This window comes from Tenrec ecaudatus, chromosome 2, assembly GCF_050624435.1.
Source record: "Tenrec ecaudatus isolate mTenEca1 chromosome 2, mTenEca1.hap1, whole genome shotgun sequence".
Classification (NCBI taxonomy): domain Eukaryota; kingdom Metazoa; phylum Chordata; class Mammalia; order Afrosoricida; family Tenrecidae; genus Tenrec; species Tenrec ecaudatus.
In genome coordinates this window covers 81,173,718-81,192,490 of record NC_134531.1, presented here as the reverse complement: position 1 = coordinate 81,192,490, position 18,773 = coordinate 81,173,718, and the positions used below count along the sequence as shown (strand labels likewise).

General features: G+C 40.5%; 1 protein-coding gene across 1 annotated transcript in view; it reads left to right on the top strand.

The window, feature by feature from the left end:
* Positions 1 to 1,407: 1,407 nt before the first annotated feature.
* Positions 1,408 to 18,773, top strand: part of HAPLN1 (hyaluronan and proteoglycan link protein 1) — a 44,759-nt gene continuing 27,393 nt past the window's right edge. The window contains exon 1 of the mRNA XM_075543068.1: positions 1,408 to 1,507. Within this exon, the coding sequence (XP_075399183.1) occupies positions 1,408 to 1,507 (100 nt within the window). The remainder of the gene's footprint in view (positions 1,508 to 18,773) is intronic.

Below are 18,773 nucleotides of genomic sequence, written 5' to 3'. Positions count from 1 at the left end.
TCAATTTGCTAAGCAGCCCGTCATCTCTCTATGGCATCACTGGAAGCAAGCCTGAGAGGCCGGAGCATGGCAGCAATGCAGGGTTTTCCAGAGGAAAATGCAGAGCACGATTCTGCTCCCAGGAGACTTGCGGGACTTCTGGGAGGACCTGCATTAGGTTCTGGAGTGAGCAGAGGTTCCCTGGAAGGCCCTTCAAGAACAAATGGAGAGCTTTTTAATAAGTATTCCTGGGATTTAGGCGTTCCTGGAAAAAACCAATTAGTGCAAAGAGCCAGTACTGTGCAATTTCAGTTTTAAAAATAGCCACGTATTGTGTAGGCTGCTGTGTGCATGGGAGGAAGAGAAAGTCCTTGTTGTGCCTCCCTTCCACATCGAAACAGATGAGCCACATTGAAGCTATTGCCTGGCAAATACTGCAAAGGTCGTAAGGTTTGTACCACTTGCAATCATATGTTTTGATCCATACCTGGATCTTCCAGTGACAAACTTTGGGGGGATATGTTCCCAGATGCAGTGATGGCTTGGCTTCTTTCTATTATAACCAAGACTGCCTGTCTGCCTATCTCAGCTTTTTATTTCCTTAATTGACCTGCCAAGCTGTGGGGACATTCCCTGCAGCCTCGACTCTGCTGACTGCAGACCCTACCTGCCAGATTTTGGTGCATCAGCACTTCTAGTAGAAATGAATGAGAAATCAATCAGGACAACCGCAGTGGTAGCTAGCACGCACAACACTAATCTACTCTGTGCATCATTTTCACTTATCCATGCTTACCCAAGCAGTGTTTAAGATGGTAAGTGAGTTTACAACCAAGGTGAGACTTCTGCTTAATCAGGTTTGTTTGTTTTTTAATTTGCCCTCTTTCCTATTTAGAACAAGCAAATCTAAACTGCTTAGGAACTCACACATGAAATAAAAATTGATGTCAAGTTTCAGGCAATTAGTCTCCATTTGCTTTGGTTTGAGATTCAGTTTCTAATTAGACTGGGTGATGAATGTTCATCTATTGACATATCAAATGGTTGTTGCAGCCAGAAGATTGAACTTTATTTCTTTATTTCTTTAATGTCCACTTTATTTCATCCCACATCTCTTTGTAATATGCTCTAACTCTCTCCAAACCAGAGTGTTTCAAATTTCTACATTTACAATTCTGCAAAGAGAGAGTTAAACACTATTTGTCCTCTGGCTACTTCTACTACATCAAGGGAGCTGGAGTTATTCAAAGCTGCAGTCCGGCTCTGAAAGACAGCTTCAGTAACTTTCTGGGCAGATGGGGGTTAAACAGTTCCTTGAGGACAAGGCGACAATGAGCTGTGCGGTGCCACACTCCAAGGGTCCCAAGCCTCATCAGTCTCTCTTTCTGTGATGCCCTGGCAGTGAGGAAGAGTCTCTGGGTGAGAAAGATGAAGAGCCTCCTTCTTCTGGTGCTGGTCTCGCTGTGCTGGGCTGACCATCATTTGGACAACTACACTCAGCATCATGACAGAGTGATTCACATCCAAGGTAAGAAAACACACACTCTGATGAAAGCCACATTAATTTCAAGTTGAGATGCAGGGGGTGGGCTTCTTAATTTGAGTTTTGCTGCATTGACTTTTCCTGTCGCCCTCTAATAATCCACGAACTTGCTCTCTCCTTCTGGGCTTTCGAAGGCTATTACATTACAGTAAAGTCGAGGGTTGGGGACAATGAAAGTTGACTGACTTAAGAATGTCCCACTGCACTCAGTTGGTGCGATTGTTCCAGGCTTTTTAGAGCAGTTGCTACCTTCCAAGTGGAACGGAGTGCAGAAAGTTTATTTGAATGCATTTGGAAAAGAGGAGAAAAATGAAGCAAAACTTATGATGTGAGGTCATTCCATCAGAGGGAAGGTTTAATTATTTAAGAGAAACAATATAAATAAAATGAAAGTCAAACAAGGCATCATTCAGGAAAAAGTTGCTTACCCCCTGTACAGCCTCCTTCGGTCCAGCTGCTTTCCCCATAGTTCAGGATGCTGCCCCTGCATACTTCTGTCCTGCTCAGCCGAATCCAAGCCTGCAAACTGTAGCGAACCTGAAGGCTGCAGTACAATGCAGCTGTTCCTTCAGCCCCAGCTTCAGTTGGGGGACATTTTGCACTAAAACAGCAGAGAGACTTATGCAATAAGAAGCTGGCATTCTAAAGGGGCTGCGGTTTCCCTCCCAACCCTAGCATGCTGAATACTTAAAAGAGAAGAATTATATAATTTAATCATTTAAATGTGTGCTGCTGTTCAATTTGCATGAATTCTGTTGCGTATGGGGTGTGGGGTGGAGAGGTGATCAACGGCATTATGAGTTTTCTAAGAGACATAAAACACCAAGTTATATCCCCAAGGTCAAAAGCGCAGTCTGCGAAACCTGCATTCACTGTTGGAAAGTCGGACTTGTGAAGGTCAAGTGATTGTGGGTATTTGGCAGGAAATATTTGGCTGCATGGATTCTATCAAAACGGAGCTCCGGGGGGGTTGCCTGTGCCTCAGCTCTTTCAGACACACCTCTTTCTTCCAGTTCTGATTGTTTCCAAAAGCTTTATTTTTTTCCCCCACGGCTGACTCTGTAAAGGAATTATATAATCATAAATTTTATTCTGCAAGCTGCTGACTCAGCTGCTTCCTTTCATGACTAAAGTAAAATCGAAGCTGGTTTCCACACAAAGACTGTAAGGCATTTACACATAGAGGTTTCTAATGAGCAATAACATCTTTTTAACTTCTAGTCACAGAATTCAATTCCACCCAACTGGCCATACCTAGTCATGATTAACAGGAGCTGTTCTAAGGCAGCTGTTAAATGGACATTGGCTTTGGTTTTGAGTTACCAGTAGATATCCAAATTGTATCATAACAATGTCCAAATTATACCCAAAGAGGGAGCTCTGCATTAATTTTTTAAAAAACCATACGAACATTGTAAAAGTAACTTTTGGTGACAATATAACCCAGACTCCAGTCTTCTTCAGCAAGGAAATCTTCTGTGGCTTGTTTCAAATTTAATACCAAAAAATTCTACCCAAGGTAAAAGAATTAGCCAGACTATCGATGTACATGATCTATTTTTAATCTTAAATTCCTTGATCATGCACTTCATTTTAATTGTAAATTCATATTCTTAGAAAGTGCAAGCTGGCCTTGAAAAACAGCTCGGAGCTTTTAAGTCATACAAGTAGAACCATAAGGCCTATATTTGGTTTGTGAAAATTAATATTGAAGTATTATTTGGGTCATAGAATTAAAGAATGATGTCCATAAGGGAAATTTATTGTAAAATTGACCCAGATACACATCACCATTTCCTTTTTCCCACTGGATCTGTAAGGTATTTTTTCAGATTGAATGTACATATTCCTCATTAAAAAAAAAATCACTCCAAGTGATCTGCCATAATTCCACTTGTTTTCTACCCAAAAGAGGAAGAAAAAGGAAAACCAAATAGATAACCAGTAAAGTCTATAACCTTCCTTACCGGTTACTTTTCCTTGCATTCCTATGGTTGAAAAGCAAACTGCTGAACTGCACTGTTAGCACCCTGAGCTGCTTTCACTGACCGAGGCTTCAAACTCATGTTTCCCAAAAAGCAATTTTTCTCTCTTCCATTTTGCGTTAGATGTGTGATTTTGCAATATAAATTCCGCAGCCCTACTTAATACCAGGGAAATAGTACATGTTCTTCTCCAAATGTCCTTAGCTGCCTTGATACATATGGTCAGCATTCGAGAATCCCATCTTGAGTCTCATGCTTAAGTGTTACCCATTTGTTGTCCTTCTTCTTCTTCACAGTTTGGGTAGGGAAGTCCTGTGGAGACATAGACAATCAACAGTTAATCTGCCTAAGTAAAACAGAGAGAGGGAAAGAAGACGGCCAAGAAAGAAAAGGTTGTTGTTCCTAGGTGGCCTCGAGTCGGTCCTAATGACATAGCAACACCAACCAAGAGAGAGAGATATTACCCAGTCCTGCACCATCCTCCCCGTTATTCTCAGATCTGAGCCCATTGTTGCAGCCACTGCGTCGTCCCACCTGGTGGCGGGCCTTCCTCTTTGTTGCTGCCCCTCCATTTGCCCGAGAGTGCTGCCCGCCAGTCTCTCCAACAACATGGCCACGTGCCTGAGACCAGATCTTGCCATACTTGCCTCTCGAGAGTATTCTGGATCCAATTCTTTCGAGATAGATTTGTTTGTTCTTTTGGCAGTCCATGGTGCTTTCTATATACTTTCCAAGCACCATAACGCAAATACATCAATTCTTCTTCAGCGTTTAGTGTCCAGCTTCACATGAATAAGAGGTGATTGAAAATACCATGGCTTGGATAAGGCACACCTTAGTCCTCAAAGTTACCTCCTTGACTTTCAACGCTTTAAAGACAAACTCCTTGACAATTTTGATCGTTCCTCCATTTATCGTGATATTCTCTATTGGTCCAGTTGTGAGGATTTGGGTCTTCTCTAAGAAAACAGCAAGTGTAGAGCCCAGTTTACAGTGTTTCTAGTGAAGAACATTTTTCTCTGGGTGGCGGAAGAGAAATTCCACTAGCTTCCCACGAAGAAAGACATAACTTTAGATAAAACTAAAATTAATGATTTTGATTTTATTGCATTAATTTGGTAATATTAGAAAGGAATTTTCACTTTTCTATAGAGACTGCTAAAATGTACAGTCAAGATATTAGCTTGTACATCATATAGTGTCTACTCAGTGTAGGGGATAATAATTTACACTAATACTTCTGCAGGCAGAGAGATTGCTGTTAATATCTTCTTGGTAATACATTCAACTAATGGATTGTATTCCTCAGGCCATGAAATGCCTAGTTGAGTGGCTTCTAAATCATTTGAAATGAAGACCATTAGGAAGAACTTTATATGGAGTACCGAATGACACACGGGCACAATTTTTCAAATGTTTGAATCAGGTCCAAGCACTTTTGGAGTCTACTTTCAATTACTAGTGGAATTTCCAAGATGACAATTATACAACTTTTAAAAAGACGTTTACACAAATAGCAGAGAAAATACATCACCATTTTCCCAAGAGCCAACTTAAAGATGGAATTTGTCACACGGAGCGTGCAATTGCTGGACATTCGCTAGGTCGTTGAGCAATGCTGTCTTCATCTGGGGCTGAAGCATACATCTTCAAAGGACAGGTTCCAATGTCTTCCTTCCTAGTGCTACTTCCTAACTCCTGACTTAGGACACTGTAGTCCATCTCTTTACATCTGGGTGACTTTATCTGTAGAAGGGAACAATCACTATCCAAAGGACGTTGTGAGTGAAATTAAATGCGATATATGGGGGAAGTGCTTAGCACTTAGAGATGTCCCAGTAAATTGTAGCTGTCTTTGTTATACTTCGTATTTCCTCACAGCCAGGATAAACTGAATTGTATGTAGAAAACCAAACCAAAGTCACTGCCATCAGTCAATGTCGACTCACAGCGACCCCCAGGGGTGTTCTGAGACTGTAACTCTTTTCGAGAGTAGACAGCACAGTCTTTCTCGGCGTGGCTGGTGGTTTCCGACTGCTGGTCATGAGCATTATGACCCAGCGTGTAACCACCATGCCACCAGGACTCGTTTGTATGGAGAAAGGGGAGTACAAACACTGATGAAAACTCCCATCGGAGTCTAGTAGTCATGGCTGCCGTTTGTTGCTGTTGCTGTTTGGTGCCATCGAGTCCATTCTGACCCTTATGCAGAGCAGAAGAAACACTGTCCAAGCCTGCACGACCCAGGCAGGTTGTCCTGCGTCCCAGCCCATTGTTGCAGCCATGAGTGTCACGGCATCTCTTGGAGGCTGCCCTCTCTGTTGATGCCCTTCCACTTTACTAACCGTGCTGTCCTTCTCCGGGGACTGGTCTCTACAGACAACGTGCCTCAAGTAGGTAAGATGAAGGGTCGCCATCCTCACCTCTAGGGAGGACTCAGGCCCAACTTTTTCCAGGGCAGATTTTCGGAGTCTGTTCTGCCCTTACCCTAATTCTCATGACGTACGGGCGTACTCTTGAGATATTGAAGGTGGAGTTTCAAACATCCTCAATAGAGCAAATGTTGCAATAAAGTGAGTCACAAGACCTTTGTAGCTTCCCGGTGCATGTGCAAGTTATGTTTGCACATCCTGGGGTTTATTAAGTGTGCAAGCACATTATAAAAAGAGCTTAAAATCTTGTGAGAAAACGTAGTGGTTCGTACACGCTGTTGGTAAAATAACACAGATAGACTTGCTTGACACAGGGTTGTCTCAAGTATGTCATCCACAAAAGCTCATCGCTCCATTTCCACACAGCCCAAGAAGACAACATGCAGTAAGATGAAATATTTTATACATAGTCTTCTTTGATATCTTTAATTGCATAATTTAAAATCTCCCCAACAGATGAAACATGAGCATATCACTTCTTTTTTTGCTGTACAAAGTAATTTTTTTACAAGATTTAACATATTTCCTTGTATACTCACTATTTCCTTATATACATATTACGTGAGCACAGATCCAGATGACCACCTGCCATTGAGTCAAGGCTGACTCATAAAATATGCGTGTGTTACGCACTAGAACTGCACTCAATGGCATTTCCAGCACTGAGCCTTCATCAGTAAGCTTCCAGAGAGTTCTTCCAAAGTTCCTCAGGGTGGACTAACCCTCCAACTCCGAACTTTGCAGCCAAGTACACGAACTCCTTGTATTACTTTGAGACTATGTGACACAGCCCCAAACTAAACCCACTGCCAGCAAGTTGAGTAGATTCTGTACGGCCCCATTAGATTTCCAAAGTTGGTAATCTTTATAAAACAAAAGAACTGCTACATCTTTCTCTTGAGGAATGATCTGACAGATAAACGAAACCCACTGCCATCAAGTAAATTCCAATTCACTGTCATCAAGCAAATTCCAATTCACAGCACCCTATTTAAGGTTTCTTAGACTTTAAATCTTTATGAAACATCTTTCCACTGGGGGCAGAGGAAAGGCTCCACTGCAAGACGCAGGGGAGGAGCTTACTATGGTTCGTTGAATAAATGAATGTACAAGTAAATGAGTGTGATGTGGCTCTTCCAAATTATCACAAACACAATGCACATTTCTTTGATCCATGTGACACCCAAGGCACTTAACCGCACACAACCCCCTCTGTGGACTGAAATCACCATCATCTGCAAGGCGACTTTTGTTTTGCCTTGTTGGCATCAGTTAAACCATAGTTCATCAGATTTAAAACTTAAAAGGACTCGAGTGGACATTATCAAATCAATTTCCCATTGAATAAATGAGAAAATTGAGACCCAGAGGTTTTTAAATTGCTTGACCCACTTGACTCAACTAACAAGCAGCAGTTTGGCTCATTCTCTTGCCTTTTTCAAATATGGACTCCTTCCTCGCATTCTTAATGAAACTTCTGCCTCCTCGCATGCCTCTCTCCTTAGTTTTATGTAAAATATTTTTATCTGTCTATTACAAGCACATACATCAATTCAACAAGTCACCAGACCAGTAATGGATGTGGACAGAATAGATGTCAACAGAGTAACACTGAGATGTCTCAGTTACCCAAACCAGTGATCAATAGATACATAGTAGGCACCAAGCAGGTGATCGGAACACGTTTGTTGAATAATCCAGGATCTAAATTCAATATTTTTCCTAATCAAGTCTCAGAGAAGTCTTCCAAAATATCCAAGAAATCTTATTTCAATTCTTGAAATAAGAGGTGCCAAGGAAGGAAGAGGATCATGAGTTTGAATCACACATTTTGTCTGTTCAGATGTATGGCTTCTACACGGTGCGCAGCATCCTGTACTCCATGAGAGTTTACCAGAGGCAGGCTTCAAAAATCATGGAATACGTGCATGCGCCTCTGAAGAGTATTGGATTTATATTTTGTCCCTGAAATACTCTCCTGCACCTTATCGAATATCTGCAGAGTCTGAGTTTGGTTATATAGAATGGATCAAATCAAATATTGGAGTGTTTAATAATGTACGATCAACTATCTACAGAGCCAAAGGTTAATATGAGAATTACAGACGTGTCGATCTTTCTTAAGTCACTTTTTAAGAAACTTTATGTGGAACTCATTTGAAATCTCAGCGTTGATTATGAAACATTCAATTAATTTGCTTCTGTGTTTTTGAGGCAGAGTATGTTAATTGCATCCAAAGGGATAAATACAAAGGAGGGTAATTTACAAATGACAGGAAGTGAGTATGTAATCTGTCAATAATTCCACCTAGAAGGGTATGTTATTTTTGTTGATATACCTTGTCAATTCAGTTCTGACTCTTACAAACCCATGCACAAAGGAAGAAAAGACTGCCCGTTTCCATGCCATCCTCACAATCGTTGCTGCATTGGACTCCATTGTTGTAGCCGCCACGCCAATCCATCATTGAGCGTCTTTCTCTTTTTCCCTGACCCTCTGGTTCACAAAGAATGATATCCTTCTCCAGAGACCTAGAGAGTAGTAATGATAAAATATTACAGATTTTCATCATGGGACTATATAAATTGACATAACCAGAATTAGATGACTAATATAGTAAACTAAAAATTTACTCTAGGGTATGAAGCCACATATAATAATAAGTACCTATTGAATTGTATAATGAGTCGTGGTGCCATAGTGGTTAGACATCGGACTATGAACTGCAAGGCCAGCAGTTCCAAACCACCAGCCTTTACTTGGGGAAAAAAACAAGACAAGGCTTTCTACTTCTGTAAGAGTGACAGTCCTGGAAACTCACAAGGGTGGCTCTACCCTCTCCTATTGAGTCTCTATAGTCATTGTGGACTCGCAATGACAGTGAGCGAGTGATAACATCATATACAAGCCTGCCATTTAATAAAATGAAGAATATCACCATATAAATGTTATAAATGAATCCCAAGGAAAAATTTATGTATAAATATATATGCATACACATGAGAAAATACACATTGCACACATGTCAATATACATTTACGTATAATGCACTTATTTAACAGAAATGTGGCACACTCATTGTGTAGTAGGGCAACAATTGTGCATAAAACACACAGCCTTGGGCTTCACGGAGCGTGTAGTCTCATGAGAGAGACGGGGCTGGCTATGACTATGGAAGTATGGACGAGGATAATTATTCTGAAAGATTGGAATCGTAGTGTCCTGATTGGTGGACAGAAAAGATAATCCTATCGCAGACTGCACTGGACTTCAAAATTGATCTTGAAATGTCCTTTTTGACTAGGAACACAATGCCTTTCCTTTTGATTGTGTCATCCCCAGCCTAGTAAATCACATGATTTTGTGATTCAAAATGGCCAATACCGGTCCATTTCAGTTCAGTGCTGTGCTATCAATCTTTGTGTTACATTTCATTGTTGACGACTTCCAATATTCCTGGATTCATACTTTGTGCAATCCAGTTCCAATTATTAGATTACTGAAGCTGGTTCTTTTCACCTTGACTTGTCAGCAGACGGGGATCCGAAGGCTCCACTTGTATGGGCTCTAGCACATTCATTTCAGCAGGCTAGATTCCCCTTTGAGAGAGCAGCTTCTCTGCAGTCCCACGTCCATTGCCTCTGACTCCAGGGGCCCATCCTCTGGCAATGTTTCCAAAGATGTTCTGCTTGCATTCGTCAGCTCTTCAGTATCCGACAGTATTTCAAAGCTGTGCATCAAGTTCTGAGCAGCTCCTTCCTCCGAAGTGGGCAGCCAATGCTTTCTTTGCACTCTGTTTTCAGTCGAAAACTCTGCTGAAACATGCTCACTTTGGCTAACCCTGCTGGCATTTGAAAAACCAATGACGTAGCTTCCAGCATCACAGTGACACACAAACCACTACCGTAAGACTAACTGGCAGACAAGGCTTCGATAGAGTGTGGAAAAGCGAAGTTGTTACTTTGAAGATTAAGGTGCACCTGACCCCAAACATGGTATTTTCAATGGCCTTGTATGCATCTGAAAGTTGTGCAATGAATATGGAAGAGCGAAGAAAAATCGATGTGTTTGAATTGTGTTGCTGGAGAAGAAAACTGGAAACACTAGTCTGTCTGGGAAAAAGTACAGCCAGACCGCTCCTTAGAGGCAAGATGGTGAGGCTTCATCTTGTGTACTTTGGACATTTTGTTAGGAGAGACCAGCCCCTGGGAAAAGACTGCGTGCTTGGTAAAGTAGGAGGGCTGTTAAAGAAGATAGTCCTCAGAGCGATGGATTGACACGGTGGCTGCAGCAAAGGGCTCACACATAGCAACAGTTGTGTGGATGGCACAGGACTATGTGGTGTTTCATTGCCTTGTACATCGGGTCGCTATGAGTTGGAACCAATGGTGGCAATCAACAGCAACTAACACTAGAGCGAAGATGACTCTGTCTTCTTCATTTGACGTAAGTCTAAGCATTGGAAAAATTTAAAGTACTGTAACTTAAACAGCGAGCTATCTGTCTTCGAATGTAGAGATGTACCAGATGCACAGAAACTCCCAAGTACAGAAAATAGTTAGGAATAGGGAACACAAGTTAAGGGATCATATTAAAATATATGACTCCCTTTATCTGTATTAAAATACACATATATACTTTTAACAACTATGCTTTTGGCAAAATGTATCATTCTTATCCCGTGTCTTCATGGTCTTTGCATTGGTGTGCTCTTTTGAGAAACGCTCCTAAGTCAGACATGATATTAGGTTATTCTCGGTGGAAAAACAAATCCTGTACTCGGGAATTTTACCAATATTATTAACTGAGAAATAAGAATGACAAGAACACACCAGATATGCTCTAAATAATGGTGGGAGTATTGAGAAAAAGTAATTATCCAGCAACTAAATCATTATTGAGAACTTTGTAGCACACCAAAGGGTTTTGTTTGTTTGTTTGTGTGTTTCTGATCACAGAGTAGGTTTAACCCCATAAAGTATATCTTAAATTCCTAATTTAATTCTTAATATGTCTAAATTCTCAAGTTACAATCCTGGTGTTGGATGTTCTAGACTGCTGAAAGCTAGGATGTGCTATAAACACAGCTTTAGAACATTTCCCGATATGAAAACTGACATTTCAGGATCATTTTAGATAGCAACCCATTCACACTGGACGGTTTTCTCTGTTCTACCATGCTGCAGAAACCACCAAACAATGTGAGCAGTCAATGGCAATTTGGAAATGTTCCTAAAAACCCAGGAAAACTTGATTAAAAATGAAGTAATTGGTTGCAACTCTGAAAGAACCAATGTTGACTCAGCTAAGGCGCCCACCTACAGTTTAATGACTTAATGTTAGAGTAGTTTCAACAAGCTGGGTTTCTCTGATTATAGCAAATATCAAGCAAGAATAGATTTAGATGTCATTACTGACTCAGTTCTTTAGTTTATGGTAAACATAGAGTAGAAAACTTATCCACTTAGAGTCTTTTGGCCTGCAGATGTATACCAAATATACTAAGATTTTAAAAAAATTTTAAGAGGAGTTGTCTAATAATATTTAAAGAAAAAGTTCTATTTTTCTTTAAAAATCTCTTTTGTTTCCAAGTGAAACCATTGAAAACAGATGAAATTTTAAAGTTTGTTTTAGTTGATTCAGAAATAGTTGCTGCTTTATATTACCTAAATGAAGAAGCATCAGTGATTATTAACACTCAAGTAGTCCTTCCATATGCTCCCATGTTTATTCTGAGTTTTAATAAACATGTTAGTTATGTGACTTCTTTTTTGAGGCAGTGAGCAATCACCACGTGTATATGTGCTGAATAATATGCTTCCAGGTGCTCCAGGCTTATGATGTTAAATAAATGTTAAACAATAATTCTCTATACCTCTTCCAAATACTGTTCACCCAAAAGCACATTATGCAGAATGAGCATAAAGTATCAGGTATGAAGTTAAGACCAGCTGGCCGTTAAACTAAAGAGCCTTTACTGTAGGAAAGAGTGTAGGTGAGGTGAAGAACGTAGCAAAATAGAGGATTCCATTTGATTTCCAATAGTGATTGAATGTTTAAAATCAAACCATCACTAAAAATATGCGCCTGCAAGTGAGACTTCTACTTCTAGATTATTCTATGTATAATGGCGCTTGGTATGCTTCCTTGCTTAGGCTTATTTCAGGAAAGCAATTAAAATGATGGTTATTTATTTAACTAAAGTTACCAAACCAAACAAACTCTCTCCCATCAAGGTGATACTGACTCGTAGTGGCCCCTGTGGCTTTCTGAGACTGTGACTGTTTACAGGAGCAGGCAGGCCAGGCTTTCTCCCGAGAGGCAGGATCAACCAGGAGAATAGAATGCACCACGAGTAAAGGGGAGGAAAACCACTAGGAAACCTAACAGGAGTTTGGAATGTAGAGATTAAGAGAATAAATCAAAGCACAGCTCTTGGATTTTGGCCTGAGCAAGTAGATAGATGATGAGACAAAAACTAACCTGAAGGATAATGAGGGAAGAAGTGGGAGAGGGGACTCAAGTTATCTGTCTGACATCTAACATGCCCCTAGTAGGCAGCTGGTTTTCGTTATTTGGAACCAGAGAGAAGGGTGGGTGCTGAGTCCTTTTCTCATTGTTAGGCCAGAGTGGGATTTATAGCCCTGGGGCTGTAAGAGACCACCTGGGCAGTGGAGGTATGCAGATAAAGCTAAGAAGATGCCCCTCCGTCTGAACTTTGGAGAGCTTCATCCATATAAAGATCACATGCTTGCTTCCCAGAGACGAACTTACTCCTCATCTCTGGTGTGAGAGGTTTTGTTTTGTGTGTTTTGTTTATGACTGTTTAAAGATCTAAATTAGTTGCACGTGTTTAAAGGTAGAAGGTTTTAGCATCTATCTGTAGCCCCTGTCACAGGACAGTATCCGTGGGAAACAGGATTTGTGGACCCTTTATTTGGGGAGGGTATTTATTTATGTATTTTAATAATCATTTCATTGGGCCCTTACAGCTCTTATCCATACATCACTTACATCAAGTGCATTTGTACATATGATACCATTATCATTTCCAAAATATTTTCTTTCTACTTAAGCCCTTGGTATCAGTTCCTTTATCCCCTCCTTCCCCCACCCTCCTGCCCTCTTGAACCCTTGATAATTCATCAATTATTTTTATTTTCACATTTTTGCACCATTCCCGGTCTCTCTTCAGCCACGTTTCTGTGGTTACTCCCCAGCGGGGAGGATGGTGTACATCAATCATTGGGATTGGTTTTCCCCTTTAGCCCGCTTCTCCCTCTACCTTCCCCCTACCCTCATGGTATCACTACTCTCATTACTGGTCCTAAGGGTGTTATCGCTCCTGGATTCTGTGTGTTGAGAGCTCTTATCTGTACTAGTGGGCATGCTGTGGTCTAGCCAGACGCAGGAGAGATAACCAGAGTATATTTTATATGATAGGGGATAGGGAGGCATTAAAGAACTAGAGGAATGCTGTGTGTTTCATTGGTGCTATACTGCATCTTGCCTCATATTGTCCCTTATGACCCTTATTTTATGGGGATGTGCAATTGTCTATAGATGGGCTTTGGGTCTCCATTCTGATCCCTCTCATTTGCATCAAAATGGTTGTTTTTTTTGGGGGGGTCTTCTGATGTGTGCTACCTGATCCCAGAGACATCTCATGATCCCATAATTGTTGTGCTTTATCCATGTGGACTTTGTTGCTACCCTCTTGATGGCCGCTTGTTTACCTTCATGCCTTTAAGAGCCCAGATGCTATATAGCCATGCACCTTTCTTCACCACATTAGCTTATGCGCCCATTTTGTGTTCAGTGATCGTGTTGCAAAGGTGAGCATCACAGAATGCCAGGATATTAGAATAAAGTGTTCTTTCCTTGAGGGAGGACTTGAGTAGAGACCCAATGCACACCGCTTATACTAGCACATATGTTCCCCAGCAACAGACACAGCCCTTTCTAGTCTCTGCTGCTCCCGTGTGCATGGAGCTCCGTTGCTTCGTTCATTTATGATGAAATAAGGACTCTAACGGTGTCCTAAATCTTTTTTCCCTTTAATGATTAACATTGTGTGGTATTATTCTGATGCTTTCTAAATTAAGTAAAGCCATTGTCCGTATCCACGTTTAAAACCAGTGAGGTCGCCTCAATAAACCTTTCTGCAAATTACTTGAGTTTAACCTTGACCACAAAGTGGAAGTGGTCTGAGCAGAGACGATTAGACTTGAGTTCCACTTCTTTACCACAGTAAGGCGCATTTCCAATAACTCAGGAGCGTGTGGTTAATTATAGCCTAGTGAACACTGCTTCCTGCTGTAGCTGCACGTCTTTTTCTTTTTGAAATAAACCTCTAGTGCAGTTGACATGCTAATATCTATAAAATGTCACTTCCATATTAATAAAACGTTCATTTTCTATGTTATTTCCCTATAATATGCCTCTGACTCAATGTATGACTGTTGTTATTAGGTGCCGTTGAGTTGGTTCTGATTCATTGTGACCCAACCCAATGTACAACTGAAAGAAACACTCCCCCGTCTTGCGCCAAGATCTCAATTGTTATGTATGAGCCCAGTTTTTGGTCACTGCATCAATCCACTTGATTGAGGGGCTTCCTCTTTTTCTCTGACCCTTTAATTTCTCAAGAATGATGTCTTTGTCCAGGGGCTGCTGGCTTCTGATAACATGTCCAAACTACATGAGACAGAGTCTCATTCTCCATTCTAATTCTCATTTCTCCTTCTAAGGAATATTCTCACGGAACTATATCCTAGACAGATTTATTTGCTCTTCTGACGGTCCACAGGACAATCAATATTCTTGCCAACCCTGTAATGGAAATGCATCCATAATTCTGCTGTTTTCCCTATTCATTGTCCAACTTTCACATTATTATGAGGTCTTTGAAAAGACCATGGTTCCAATCAGACACCCCTTGTTCTTCAGAGACAATTGCTATTCAGCACTTTAAAGAGGTCTTCTGCAGCAGATTTCCTCCAATTTAATATGTCACTTGATTCCTTGGCTGCTGGTCTCATGAGCATTAATTGTGGATGCAAGAAAAGTGAAATCCTTGACAATTTCAATATTTCTCTCTTGATCAGGATGTTGTGATTGGTCTGGTTGTGAGGACATTGGTTTTCTTCCATACTGAAGGCTGCCTTCTCTGATCCTCATCAGTAGGTGTCCCATGTCCTCCTTACTTTCACCAAGCCAGGTCAAGTCATCTGGATATTGCAGGTTGTTCATGAGCTTTCCTCCAATCCTGATGCTGCATTCTTCCCCTTATAGTCCAGCTTCTTGAATGATTTGCTTATGAAACAGATAGCAAAAGTGAGGTGAAAGCCTACAACCCCACTGCCCATCTTTAGTGATCTAAAATCTTGCAGTATTTTTGTGTTCTGTTTGCATGACACCCTCTAGGCCCATGCACATGACTGGTATGAGCACAAGGAAGTGTTCTGGGATTCCCTTTCTTCTCAATGTGATCCATGGTTTGCTATGATCCACAGAATCAAATGCCTTTGCATAATCCACTTTAAGAAGTAGGCGTTTTTCTGATTTGTCTCAGCTTTCAACCAAGATTCATGTGATAGCAGTAATGAGGCGGCACATGCTCTTCTGAATCCAGCTTGGGTTCCTGGAAGCTCATTGTCAATGTACTGCTACAACTTCCTTAATATTAACTTTATCAAAATTTCACTTGCATGCAATTTTCATGATATTGTTCAATAATTTCTGCATTATTAGGTCACCTGTCCTTGGAATGGGTGTAAATATGGATCTTTTCCAGCCAGATAGCTTGGCCAGATAACTGTCTTCCAAATTCATTGGCATAGAAGAGTGGGGGCTTGCACCGCTTCATCACCGTGTTGTAACACTGCATTTGGTAGTCAGTCAGTTCCTAGACACCATTTTTTCACTCATGCCTTCAGAACAGCTGGGATTTCCTCCTTCACACCATTGGTTCTGGATCATATGCACATCCTGAAATGGTTGAATGTTGCTCGTTTATTTTTCGTTTAGTGACTCTGTGTTTTGCTTTCATCTTCTTTTGATGCTTCCTGTATCATTCAATATAGGAGCCCTGACCCTTCTCAAATTGTCCTACTAACAGAAAGATAAGAAGTTCGAAACCACTAGCCATTCCACAGGAGAAAGATGAGGCTTTCCACTCCTAGAAGGAGGGAAGTCTCAGAAACCCACAAAGACAGTGCTGTCCTGTTTTGTAGGGTCACAATGAGTTGGCGCAGAAAGAGAGAATCATTCAATAATTTGCCCATCAAATCCCTCGGCTTTGCAACAACTTGTGGCTTGAAGTTTTTCTTCAATTCTTTTAGCTTGAGTTACACTGTGTGTGTTCTTGAATTTTGACTTGCTACCCCAAGTCTTTGAATATTTCATATTAGTGCTCTACTTTGTCTTTTTTTAAACCATTTTATTGGGAGCTAATACAGATATCATATCATTCCATAGTTCCACCAAATGAAGAAGTATTGCACAATTGCTACCACAATCAGTGTTAAAATATTATCTTCCTTCTTGAACTCCTTGACATCAGCTCCCTCTTACCCCTCCACGCCCCCACCACTGCACCCCCCACCCCACCCCGAAACCCTTATTCTACTTGCTGTCCCTATAGGTTCATCAATCCTGGGTCTAATGTACTGAAAAACAGAAAAAATGTGTTTAAAAAAATCAAGATGGTGACCCCCAATGTCACACCACAACACATCGGAGATAAACTCCACAATGAACAATCAACAAACCAAAAATTACAGAAAATATGGAAATCAGGTCTCACATGCATCATAGGGGAAATCCACTAACTGGCAGGGTTTCAACTGTTCCCGTCAGATCTATCATTCGGATCTTCTGCAGTCATCTCTCCAGTGCTCTCTGTCTGGTGACCACGTTATTCCCGTCCTTTTGGGAAACCACCAGAGCCTTATTCCCTATGTAGATTCCACAAATGTGTCTTGGGATCCCACTGTCATTGATAGCATTCTGCACATTTTCTGCTCGGCCCTTTGCTTCATCATTTCTTCCATCAGCTTTAGCTACTCTACATTCAAGCAACTTTCAGAATATCTTCTAATGTTCATTTTGGCCTTTTAAATTTTTCTTTCCTCTCTTTTTAAGACCCTTTTTATTTGTGATGTTCTTGATTTCATCCCAGAATTTTTCAAGTCTTCTGTCTTTAGTGTTCAGGTTGTCAAGCCTATTCCTAAAATGTTCTCTACATTTGGGTTTTATATATTCAAAGTTATATTTTGACTCCGGTGCATTTGTTTTAATTTTTTTCACCTTCAATCTGAACTTGCATGCAAATAATTGATAGTCATATCCACAGTTTGCCCCTCACATTGTTTGGGCTGATGATATTGAGCTTCTCTATTACCTCTTTCCACAAATATAGTCAATTGGATTCTCGTTTATTCCATCTGTTGAGCTCCACGTGCGTAGTCACAGGTTACATTGTTGAAAAGGAGGCCTTCACAAAGAAGAGGTAACTAGACTTACAAAATTCTGTCTGTTATCTCTGGTATTATTTCTAGCACGAAGGCATTTTCAAACCACATTTCCTTCCTATCAATGATAATGAGTTTGGATTTGTTCCTTTCTCTTTGTTTTTTATGTTCTCATTTTAATCGTCAATAATTATCAACTCATCTTGAGTACATGTCTGATCAATTTCAGACTAAGAAAGTTATTCGGTTTTTTCGTTAGGTTCCTAAAGAGCTTGGTGCATAAATTTGAATAATAGGTGTATGCAGTGGACTTCCTTGTGGGGGCATACGTATTATTCTATCACAGACATCATTGTACCTCAAGATCTTGAAATGTTCTTTCAGATACCAATGGCGTCATTCCCCTTGAATAGATATTCCTAACATAAGCCATATGATTCTCTAACTGAAAATAGTCCACATTAGTACATTTCAGCCCATCTATACCTAGGATATCAGTATTCATGTGTTCAGTTTCATGTTTGATGATTTCCAATTTTCCTACATTCCTCTTCATGCATTGCACTTTCCAATTACTGTTAGATATTTTCAAATGTTTCTTCTTTGGTGAACCATGCCCCCTCAGCAAGTGAAGGTGCTAGAAACTTGACCCCATGCACACATCCTGAAGACACACTGAAGACACAGCTCCTCCCCAGTGACGTATTGTAAATGTTCCACTGCTATTCACAGAGTTCTCAGCAATGGACAGTCTATTCTTTCTTTCTAGCTTTGTTTTCATAGGGAAGTTCTGCCGGGGCATATTTATCTTGGGTGAACCTTCTGGAATTTGAAACACCCACGGCACCTTGTCGCAGCAACAGGGAAGCCACCACCGTGCAGCAAACTGACTCGTGTGTCGCTGATTCTACAGTGATCATCTAGTTATTCTTCCTTATAAAACCTAAAATAACAGGTTTAATACTTCCATAACAATTTCAAAAATATTCATTTAACTTTGAATATAATTGATCAGGAAAGAAAACTCTAATTGAAAAATATATGAAGATTGTCCCTAGTTTTGGAAGTGGTTATACCTGACAACATTATCTGGCAATAATACTAATATACTGATATTTGCATTTCAAAATGACTCACTATGAGCATTATTTGTATTATATTATTTAGTCCTCATCATAACACTGGGCAAAAGTAGTTGTCCTCACTGAAGTTGACAAAGGCTATGTGGCTTGCTTTCTTACAGTTATTAAGGGCAAAATCAAGGCAGCCTGGTTCTTATGACCCAAACTCACTTATAACCTTTATAGATAAACCCACATAACTTTTACCTAAGCCTTTTCTTACCACTCTTAAGTGAAG